The sequence below is a fragment of the Pelophylax lessonae genome, assembly GCF_965119305.1.
Source record: "Pelophylax lessonae genome assembly, chromosome: 9".
NCBI classification, from domain to species: Eukaryota; Metazoa; Chordata; class Amphibia; order Anura; family Ranidae; genus Pelophylax; species Pelophylax lessonae.
In genome coordinates this window covers 235948662-235960597 of record NC_138776.1, presented here as the reverse complement: position 1 = coordinate 235960597, position 11936 = coordinate 235948662, and the positions used below count along the sequence as shown (strand labels likewise).

The 11936-nt window shown below is 47.3% G+C and overlaps 1 protein-coding gene across 1 annotated transcript in view; it reads right to left on the bottom strand.

The window, feature by feature from the left end:
• The window catches only part of ERCC1 (ERCC excision repair 1, endonuclease non-catalytic subunit), a 55356-nt gene continuing 43420 nt past the window's right edge, over positions 1-11936 (bottom strand). Inside the window, exon 9 of the mRNA XM_082266868.1 lies at positions 1-172. Coding sequence (XP_082122994.1) covers positions 119-172 — 54 coding nt within the window. The 3' untranslated portion in view covers positions 1-118. The remainder of the gene's footprint in view (positions 173-11936) is intronic.

The following is an 11936-nucleotide window of genomic DNA, read 5'->3' as shown; positions in this document are numbered from 1 at the left end:
GTTCATCTTTGTACATGGAAAAAAAGAGTTGGATGGGCACATCCCTCATCTAGAACGATGAAGTCTTTCATTAGTCACAGAGTTTTGCAACACGTTGAGAGTCGGTTCCATGATGGACCTACTTCTTCGTTTTGAGGAATGGTTCATGCAGCGTATCAAACAGTCTCTTCGCCTAGGAGAAGAAGTAAATAGTATGTTAAAGCACTGCTAAATAGAACAACAAAAATGTTTTCACCTGGTAATCCTGTCAGTAACCCACTTCCAATGGTGACAACATTTACTAACTATGCTGTATAAAGTTGTCACCCTAAGACAGGATTGCAGTTGCTCTCCTCTCTATAAGCTGAGGTTCTGTAGTCATCAGCGAGAGCTGGGAACAGTGCTGAAATAACAGTCCAGCAGAGACAGAAAGGTATCAGCAGGTTTTTTTTTTTTCTCTATCGTCCATTGACAGACGCAGCCTCCATCTTCATAAGCTGGGGGCAGCATAACCCATTCAGCTTATGAAGATGAAGGCTGCGTCTGTCAATGGACGTCAGGGAAAAAGATTTTACAGGAATCATATTTTATGCTTCTCATACAGAAATAAGAAAACTCCTTCAATGGTAATTTTAACCAGGGGGAACATATGGAAATTTAAAGCGGTAGTATACCGCTTTTTGTGACTTTAACTACAGGTAAGCCTATAATAAGGCTTACCTGTAGGTACAATTAATATCTGCTAAACCTGCACGGTTTAGGAGATATTTGCACTGCATGCAGCCGCTGACGCGAGCGGCGCACATGCTCTGAAGGTCCAGCGGACCTTCAGAGTTTCCTTGCCGGGAGCTTGCCGGAAAAGGACTCCACTCACATCGACGGAGCCGCCTAACCCGGAAGAGACGGCGAGGGATCATGTCAGCTCCCACAGCGGTGTCCGGGGGTCCGTGTTGGGGCTTCGTTCTAAGGTACATTTTTCATCGCATACTAGCTCATTACGCCTTTGTCTTGCAGTTTTTTTTTTTTAGTATACTAACGCTTTAAGGGGGAAAATATGGACAGACTGTTGTAAAGCTTTTCATACAAAAATTGAATCTGAAGTCTAATCATTCAAATAAACCAGTCAGTTGACAACTTTCTACCTGGCTGCTATCCTGTGCCATTGGCCCGAATAATTGGAGCCACTGATCCAGAGCAAGTCAGAGAAAAACCAGCAACTAAAATTTTTTCATTACTAACAAATACTTCATAAGGTCCAGGTGATGCTGGTTTACTTCAAAGGGACTCTGTTATTCCCAGGCAGAGCAAAGTAACGTGGTCACTTAATCACTTTGAGGGTCCTTTCACACGGCCCGCCTCCGCCGGCGGACTGCTCAGCGGGGATCGATCAGCCGATCCCCTCTGAGCAGGCGGATGACAGCTCTGTCTCTGCTCTGTGTGCAGAGACGGAGCTTTCAGATCCCCGCTGTTCCCTATGGGGGAATCGGATGAAAACGGACCGCCTGCCGGTTCTCATCTGATCCGATCCACTGGACGGATGGAAAATAGGGTTTCCATCCATTCGGATTTGACGGACAGGATTGGAATCGGATAGCAGCGGATATGTCTCCGCTGTCATCCGCTGCCCCATAGGGATGCATGGAGGATCCCATCAGGTCCACCTAAGGACCCGACAGGCGGATCTGATCGGATCGTTTGTGTGAAAGGACCCTTATACTGGGCACTTGCGCCCCCTTCCTGCCCAGGACAAATTTTAAGCTTTCAGCGCTGTCCCACTGATTGACAGTTACACAGCCATACAACACTGTATCCAAATTAGATTTTATACAGAGCCTTCTTTTGGTGGTATTTAATCACCCCTGGGTTTTTTATTTTTTTCTAAAAAAAAAAACGAATTTGGAAAAAAAAAAAAGTTTCTTAGTTTCGGTTATAAAATTTTGCTTCTTGACTGATGAGGTTGCACTGATGACAAGGCTGCACAGATAATCGGGGCCCTGTACTCACGGTATCCTGTCAGATCGGCTCTCCTTTCCTTACATGTGGTCTCTGTGTAAGTAAAGGAGAGCCAATAACCAGCAAGTCTGTTTAACATGTGACCAGCTGCGATTGGCTCTTTACCCCAAACTGTGATCAGCACACAATGGTCACAGAGCGTTCCCATGGGTAGACGTCCTCCCAGAACTGGAGGTCCAAGCTGTAGCTGTCTTTCGACTATAGCATGGGTGGGAAGTCGTTAAAGTGATTGTAAAGGCAGAAAGTTTTTTATCTTAGGGCATTCTATGCAATAAGATAAAAAACCTTCTGTGTGCAGCAGCCTCCCTAATATTTACATGAGCCCCATCTAGATCCAGCGATGTTGCAGCAATGTCTCTGCTGCCCGGGACTCCCCTCATCATTGGACAAGACAGCAGCATGGCACCATTGGCTCCCGCTACTGTCAAAGTCAGCCAGCCAATCAGAAGAGAAAGGAGGGGGGCCGGGCCACGGCTCTGTGTCTGAATGGATACACAGAGCTGTGACTCGGCTCGGTGCCCCCATAGCAAGATGCTTGCTGTGGGGGCACCCAACAGGAGCCAGGAGCACTGAAAAGGGACTCAAGAAGAGGAGGATTGGGCTGGTCTGTGCAAAACCACTTCACAGAGCAGGTAAGTATAACCGGTTTGTTATTTTTAACTAAAAACAATCACTTTTATGTCACAATTCCCCATCAGAAAATCCTCCCATTAGAATTACTCCTCTTTCACCTTGTTTGGCCATCAAAAAAATAAATACTCCAAACCAATTAGTTAGAGCTTACAGAAAGCAAGAGAACTCTCTCCCTCTCCATGTCCCAATTTACCAGTGCATCCTATAGGAGAAGGAGAGTTATGCCTCGTGCACACGCAACGATTATCGGACGACCGATCGTCCAACTTTTGTCCAAGTTGTGTTTTGTTGGTTGGAATGTGCCTAGACTGCACACAAATTTTCTCGGCCAACAAAAATCTACTTCAGAAGTGATGTCATGTGCTGGTTTACTTTCCGTGTGTTTTTTCTTCTCTGAGCATGCCCAGTCTTGCTCACAGGGCCGGTGCAAGGATTTCTGCCTACACAAGCGAAGCTCCATTTTGGCGCCCCCCCCCCCCCCCAACGGCCACCCACCTCCCTTGCAAAAATGTTTCGTTCAATAATTTTTTTATATAAAAAAAACACACTAATTTGTGCTTTTGTTAAGTGCATTTTTATTAACGGTTTAACAAAATAAGTTATACAGCAATAAAACAAATTTTTTACCAATAAGTGCAGGAGATAGTGCAAACAGACTTGTAAAAGTGCAGGAAATAGTACTGCACACAAACAATACAACACTAAAACGGCCTATTCAAGGCAAAATATTATCATTAAATTAACATGACCATTTACCAATGAGCAAAAATGCAGGAAATAGTGCAAACAGACTTGTAGAAGTGCAGGAAATAGTACTGCACACAAACAGTACAACACTAAAACGGCCTATTCAAGGCAAAACATTACCATTATTGGTTAAAAGAAGAGCAATAAGTGCATATAAACATATTTTCAAACTATAATATCAGAACATGAGTTTTTTGAGAACATGAGATTTTTAGGACCTTCAGTCCTATTCAACACCAAAGATAACACACACAAAGATAACGTACAGATAATGTACTACGCGGCCATACTAGTCGGCAGCCAAGCCATGCCAAGAACATAAGTTTCCAGAGAGTTAACAATGCAATTCAACTAAAGTGCTAGATAATATAAACATTCAAAGTGAGCACTATAAAAATCTAACCTTTCTTGCTTTTGCGCTCACAAAATCAGAAAGCAAAGTCTGAAAATCAATGTCCTGTACAATACTTTTTTCAATAGAAATCATGGCAAGTCCCACCAATCTCTCTTGTGACATTGTTGAACGTAGATAATTTTTTTATTAATTTGAGCTTTGAAAAGCTTCGTTCACCAGATGCAACAGATATCGGCAATGTCAATAATATCCGCAGTGCTATGGAGACATTGGGAGCAAAGTCATTTTTAAGTGCATATGCTAAAATGTGTGTAGGGGTCATTGTCGGTTTCAAGATAGGAGCTAATATGGTGAGTTCTTCACATAACTGTGCTCCATCCAGATCAGTATTTCCTGAGTTTTCATCAGTCAATACACTCTGCAAATCCAGACAATACTTCAGAAGTGTTTCATGTGGTACATTTGTAAGTTTCTGGATATTGTAAAGAAACTGAAAGTGCTTGCTGTGATGCTTGATTTGCTCAAATCTCTCATCAAGAGAATTAAAACAAACATCCAAAATACTAAAGAAGCACTCAACTTTAAATTTTTTTGCAGGATCGTCAATCGGTTCATCTTCACCTTCATAAAAAAACCTCCTCTTTTTCTTTATTTGCCGCAGTAATGCAGGAAAAACAGGCTCAATTTCCATTTCTGTGGCTAGCTCTTTAGCCTCGTCCAGCAAATCTTCAAATCCTTGATCTGATCGATATTCTTTTAAAAAGGTTGTTGTAGATTCCAAAATATCGATCACATCTGGAAGGTACATGCTTTTGCTTTGAAGCAGCTTGCTGACAAAGTTAATTCTCTTTAGAATGTTGTACCACAATACAATGAAACATAAAAATTTGAAGTTATTTAGCTCTGTTGCAAGGGATTCCGCCTCAGATTGTGCCATTGCTGTGTGCGAGCTATCCTTAGAAATACTTGTCAAGGCATCATAGATTTCTCCAACCTGGAACCGAAATGGCCGAACAGCATCTATTCTTGAAGACCATCTGGTATCAGACAAAGGTTTAACTGTTATTATTCCAATGTACTTCTTCAAGACATTCCAACGAAGTGTAGATCCCGACAAAAAAACATATATTTTCTGCACAACAGAAAAGAATGTTGCTCCATCCCTACATGACATGGCCGCATCATTCACCACAAGATTTAAAGTATGAGCACTGCAAGGAACATAAAAGGCCCGCGAGTTTAAATCAAGGATCCTCTTCTGAACACCCTGGTGTTTGCCCTTCATGTTGGAACCATTGTCATAGCCTTGTCCTCTCATATCACTAAGTGGAATATTTTGTTTTTTAAGTTCTGTCAAAATTGCCTTTGTCAGACCTTCTCCAGTTGAGCTTTGGATTTGGATAAAGCCAAGAAATCGTTCTTCTATAAAGACCTCTGGTTCAGCAGTAGGAGACCCCCCTTCTTTGATGGACACAAATCGAACAATTATAGTCATTTGTTCAATATGTGAAATGTCTGGGGTGCAATCAAGTATTATAGAATAATACTTTGCAGCTTTCAGTGAGTGCTGAATTTTTTTAGTTATTTCTTTGGCTATAAGGCCGATCAGTTCATTTTGAATGTCCTTCCCCAAATAATGATGTAAAATTTCCTTTTTTTTGATACGCTTCAGATGTTCCTGCATAACCGTATCAAATGTGGCAAGCATTTCTACCAGTTGAAGAAAATTTCCATTATTTTCACTATGTAATGTGTCATTGCTACCTCTAAATGCCAAGCACTGGCGACCAAGGTATGTTACAATGGCTACAAGCCTCTTTACAACATTTTGCCAATGCTGTGTTTCTGCTGTCAAAAATCTCTGGTATGCAGCATCTATTGTTTTTCCTGATCCAAATCTTCTAGAGAGTTCATTCCAGTCTCTTACAGCAACAATATGAGAATGTGACATTTCATGAATGTGAAGGGTTTGAGACAAATTCCTCCAATCATAGTAGCCTCCGCTTGTCAAACTTTTTGTTATTTTAGTTGCAAAAAGCTTACAACAAAAACAAAACACTTTATCCAGCTTAACAGAATAAACAAGCCAGTTCCTATAGGTTTCTTCTCCGTTTGGCAGTTGTCTCTTATAATTTGCTTTAGTAAAGCGTCTATTAGACGCATCTTTGGGAAAATAAAAATTAGCTTTTTGCTTTGTAGGACCTTTCCTGACAATAGCATCCCTTAGTGAGGGGGTGAGAACAGTCGGCCAATTAGCAGGATCAGACAAATCAAGAGTCTCCAAAGTAGAACATTGTTCCTCTTGCTCCATTTCTGCTTCACTTGATCCTTCTGTATCAACAGTCTTTTCAAGGCGAGGAGATGGTACGTATGATGATGTAGAAGGTTGCTCTTCACCTACTTCTTGTCTTTTCTCAGCACTTGCATCATGAAGATTAGCAGCCTCCTGAGGTGTGACAGGCTGTTGGTCTGATACAACATATGTGAAAGATTGTTCATCCACAGCTACGTGAACTTGATCATCTTCCACACTGGAAACTGTTTCTGATGCAGGAGCATCTTCCTCTCTGGGTTTGTGAGAGGTCAAAAACTTCATTAAATTTCCAGACATCTGCTTCCCAGCCTTTTCTTTTTCTGCTTGTCTCTTTCTGAAGCCCGCTCCTGATAATTTCTTTTCTTTAAATAGTTTTGGCATTTTGATTGTAGTTTTCCAGCTATGTGAACAAGAACATATTTGTAGAATTTTTCATAACAGGCTCCTTACTAACGCCTGCTGTGTAGTGTGCTGCAGAAAATTATATGTATTATAATAATCAAATATTCCAATTGCCAAGTAAGGGTAATTCCACTCAAAGTGACAGTGACAGCTGACAGGCGCTGCGGCGCATTAGCACACCGGAGCGGGACACCGGGCGCCGGCGCAGTGCCATCTTAAGAGCCTTATAGGCCCCCGGGCAATGCAGTGCACTGGGCCCCCCGAGAAAGAGAGAGGGAGAGAGAAAGGGAAAGAGAGAGGGGGGGAGAGAGGGGGGAGAGAGAGAGAGAGAGAGAGAGGGAGAGAGAGAGAGAGGGGGGGGAGAGAGAGAGGGGGGGGAGAGAGAATAGAATGGCACACACAGAGGATATATAGGGCAGGAAAAGGATGGCACAGACAGTCGATGGATGAAATCGAGCAGCTGCAGCAGTCTGCTTACCTTCCACAACGGCTGCACAGCACATGAAGGGAGGAGGTGGGTGGAGCCCATCTTCTAGGCGTGGAGAGAGGAGGACAAGCCGACGAGGAGGATCCTCCTCCGCTGTGCATGATGGGTCCTCCTCAGAACGTCACTGGTTGCTAGATGCCAATCGGCTGGCTTTCCTAGCAACCAGTGTGCAGGGAGACTCAGAGCCACCAGTGGACAGCGGGGGGCCCGGCCAGTGGTGGGATTCAAAAATTTTAGTAACCAGTTCCGACTTTCCCAGCAGAATGACCAGCGTGCCCCCTTTCAATGCACAGTGACCAGCATGCCCCATTTCAATGCACAGTGACCAGCGTGCCCCCTTTCAATGCACAGTGACCAGCGTGCCCCCTTTCAATGCACAGTGACCAGTGTGCCCCCTTTCAATGCACAGTGACCAGCGTGCCCCCTTTCAATGCCCAGAGACCAGCATGCCCCCCTTTCAATGCAGAGAGACCAGCGTGCCCCCTTTCAATGCACAGTGACCAGCGTGCCCCCTTTCAATGCACAGTGACCAGCGTGCCCCCCTTTCAATGCAGAGAGACCAGCGTGCCCCCTTTCAATGCACAGTGACCACAGCATTGCCCCCAATCATTGCAGAGTGCCAGCCACAGCATTGCCCCCAATTGCAGAGTCAGAGTGCCAGCCACGTCAGCTCAAACAGGAAGTTAGGAGCGCACTGGATTTCTTCAAGATCAGAGGATATCTTTCTGCATCTGCATCAGAACTTGAATGGACTTGGATTTCCCATAATAATCCCTATACCAGGTCATATCCTTCTGGTAAGGAGTATCTTATAAGAGCACTGGGTGAAAGTGTGGAGGTGGAGGCTTTGGAATCTCACCCCTATCAAGTCTGTGCTTCTATCAAACTGCTGCTGTTAACCACCTAACTTCCTTTGATAATTTAAGCACTTAAAGACTTTTATATAAATTTATTTGCACAAGTGCACTTTTCATTGTGAATATTAATGTGTTGAGCGCAATATTTTACCATTATTTAATTGTGGATATGTTGTCCCTGCCTCTGTCTTGTGGCTGGGGCTCATGATTTTTTTTTTGGCATGTGCCCGGCCTGTTCTTCCCTTCTGATGGCTCTAACACAGGACCAGAACTTGGGTCAGACTGTGGAGGAGGAAATTCTGTCAACACCTTTTATTTTCTGTCTGCAAGGGGTGGATAAAGTCTCTCTGGGGACGTCCAATGGTGGACATGTCAAGGATGTGCTTTTATGTGCCTTACAGCCACCATTGGAGTTCTGCTGATCATTTGCTGAAGCAACATTCTGTTAACTAATTCGGTCTCTAATCCATGGATGGCTACTTATATTACAGTAAAATGCAAGTGGCTGCAGTCATAGTCAAGCTCAGCTGCACTTACCCCTGCTAACCTCCCATTCTCTGATGCCCCCCCCTGTACACTGACCTGCTAACCTCCCATTCTCTGATGCCCCCCCCCTGTACACTGACCTGCTAACCTCCCATTCTCTGATGCCCCCCCCTGTACACTGACCTGCTAACCTCCCATTCTCTGATGCCCCCCCCTGTACACTGACCTGCTAACCTCCCATTCTCTGATGCCCCCCCTGTACACTGACCTGCTAACCTCCCATTCTCTGATGCCCCCCCCTGTACACTGACCTGCTAACCTCCCATTCTCTGATGCCCCCCCTGTACACTGACCTGCTAACCTCCCACTCTCTGATGCCCCCCCCCTGTACACTGACCTGCTAACCTCCCACTCTCTGATGCCCCCCCCTGTACACTGACCTGCTAACCTCCCATTCTCTGATGCCCCCCCTGTACACTGACCTGCTAACCTCCCATTCTCTGATGCCCCCCCTGTACACTGACCTGCTAACCTCCCATTCTCTGATGCCCCCCCCCTGTACACTGACCTGCTAACCTCCCATTCTCTGATGCCCCCCCCTGTACACTGACCTGCTAACCTCCCATTCTCTGATGCCCCCCCCCCCTGTACACTGACCTGCTAACCTCCCATTCTCTGATGCCCCCCCCTGTACACTGACCTGCTAACCTCCCATTCTCTGATGCCCCCCCCCTGTACACTGACCTGCTAACCTCCCATTCTCTGATGCCCCCCCCTGTACACTGACCTGCTAACCTCCATTCTCTGATGCCCCCCCTGTACACTGACCTGCTAACCTCCCATTCTCTGATGCCCCCTGTACACTGACCTGCTAACCTCCCATTCTCTGATGCCCCCTGTACACTGACCTGCTAACCTCCCATTCTCTGATGCCCCCCCTGTACACTGACCTGCTAACCTCCCATTCTCTGATGCCCCCCTGTACACTGACCTGCTAACCTCCCATTCTCTGATGCCCCCCCCCTGTACACTGACCTGCTAACCTCCCATTCTCTGATGCCCCCCTGTACACTGACCTGCTAACCTCCCATTCTCTGATGCCCCCCCTGTACACTGACCTGCTAACCTCCCACTCTCTGATGCCCCCCCCCTGTACACTGACCTGCTAACCTCCCATTCTCTGATGCCCCCCCTGTACACTGACCTGCTAACCTCCCATTCTCTGATGCCCCCCTGTACACTGACCTGCTAACCTCCCATTCTCTGATGCCCCCCTGTACACTGACCTGCTAACCTCCCATTCTCTGATGCCCCCCCTGTACACTGACCTGCTAACCTCCCACTCTCTGATGCCCCCCCCTGTACACTGACCTGCTAACCTCCCATTCTCTGATGCCCCCCTGTACACTGACCTGCTAACCTCCCATTCTCTGATGCCCCCCTGTACACTGACCTGCTAACCTCCCATTCTCTGATGCCCCCCCCTGTACACTGACCTGCTAACCTCCCATTCTCTGATGCCCCCCTGTACACTGACCTGCTAACCTCCCATTCTCTGATGCCCCCTGTACACTGACCTGCTAACCTCCCATTCTCTGATGCCCCCCCCTGTACACTGACCTGCTAACCTCCCACTCTCTGATGCCCCCCCCCTGTACACTGACCTGCTAACCTCCCATTCTCTGATGCCCCCCCTGTACACTGACCTGCTAACCTCCCATTCTCTGATGCCCCCCTGTACACTGACCTGCTAACCTCCCATTCTCTGATGCCCCCCCTGTACACTGACCTGCTAACCTCCCATTCTCTGATGCCCCCCCTGTACACTGACCTGCTAACCTCCCACTCTCTGATGCCCCCCCCTGTACACTGACCTGCTAACCTCCCATTCTCTGATGCCCCCCCCTGTACACTGACCTGCTAACCTCCCATTCTCTGATGCCCCCCCCTGTACACTGACCTGCTAACCTCCCATTCTCTGATGCCCCCCCCTGTACACTGACCTGCTAACCTCCCATTCTCTGATGCACCCCACAGCAGCCCTGTGTTTCACCATTGTCATTCCATCAATTGTATTTGTTTTGGGGGGGGGGGGGGCATGTTTATAGATATCTAAAGCTCAGAACAAATAAAACATCATCTTATTCGTATCTGTTCTGGCCTTGAAAACCAATTCAATTGATCTGATGATTATTACTGAAAAATGATTCTGAAGTATAGATAAGGGGGTATAGGGATCTGTCCCCAGGTGTCTAAGACGCTAGGTGGACCACTGGGCCTGTGGGTTAGCACATTGTCCCGGATGATGATGAGGATGATGTGCTGAGCTCAGGGCACGCACACAGCACTGACAGCAGCAATCCACTAAGAGAGAGCTCAGAGAGAGGGATGAGGGGCGTGCATCAATCAATCAAGGCAAGTGGCCTGCAGCAGTCATCATACTCAAGCTCAGCTGCAGCCTGCACTTACCTCATGGACGGACGGACGGTCTCGCAGTTCTGCTCTCCCCGCGGCGCCGGCGCCTCCTCCTCGTCCAATGGCACGGTGTTTGCCACTCGGCCAATCAGGAAGCAGGAGGACCCGCTCCCTGATTGGCCAGGAGGAGGATCCCTGTGACAATAGCGAATTCTCATTCGCTATTGTCACAGAATGGGCGGATCGGGGCGCACTGCTCCGCCCCCCGGCCGCCTCGTCTTCCCGAGCGGCGAGCGCGGATAATAAAGTAGTTTAGAAAAAAAAAAAAAAAAAAAAGGGTTCATTTTTCCGCCCATACCTGGCTGCGGACCTGCCCGCCCCAAGCGGCCGCTTGCTCCGCCTAGTGGTTGCGCCGGCCCTGGTCCCTGCCTCTGTCTTGTGGCTGGGGCTCATGATTTTTTTTTGGCATGTGCCCGGCCTGTTCTTCCCTTCTGATGGCTCTAACACAGGACCAGAACTTGGGTCAGACTGTGGAGGAGGAAATTCTGTCAACACCTTTTATTTTCTGTCTGCAAGGGGTGGATAAAGTCTCTCTGGGGACGTCCAATGGTGGACCATGTCAAGGATGTGCTTTTATGTGCCTTACAGCCACCATTGGAGTTCTGCTGATCATTTGCTGAAGCAACATTCTGTTAACTAATTCGGTCTCTAATCCATGGATGGCTACTTATATTACAGTAAAATGCAAGTGGCTGCAGTCATAGTCAAGCTCAGCTGCACTTACCCCTGCTAACCTCCCATTCTCTGATGCCCCCCCCCTGTACACTGACCTGCTAACCTCCCATTCTCTGATGCCCCCCCCTGTACACTGACCTGCTAACCTCCCATTCTCTGATGCCCCCCCCCTGTACACTGACCTGCTAACCTCCCATTCTCTGATGCCCCCCCTGTACACTGACCTGCTAACCTCCCATTCTCTGATGCCCCCCCTGTACACTGACCTGCTAACCTCCCATTCTCTGATGCCCCCCGCCTTGCTACACTGACCTGCTAACCTCCCATTCTCTGATGCCCCCCCTGTACACTGACCTGCTAACCTCCCACTCTCTGATGCCCCCCCCCTGTACACTGACCTGCTAACCTCCCATTCCTCTGATGCCCCCCCCTGTACACTGACCTGCTAACCTCCCATTCTCTGATGCCCCCCCCTGTACCACTGACCTGCCTAACCTTCCCATTCTCTGATGC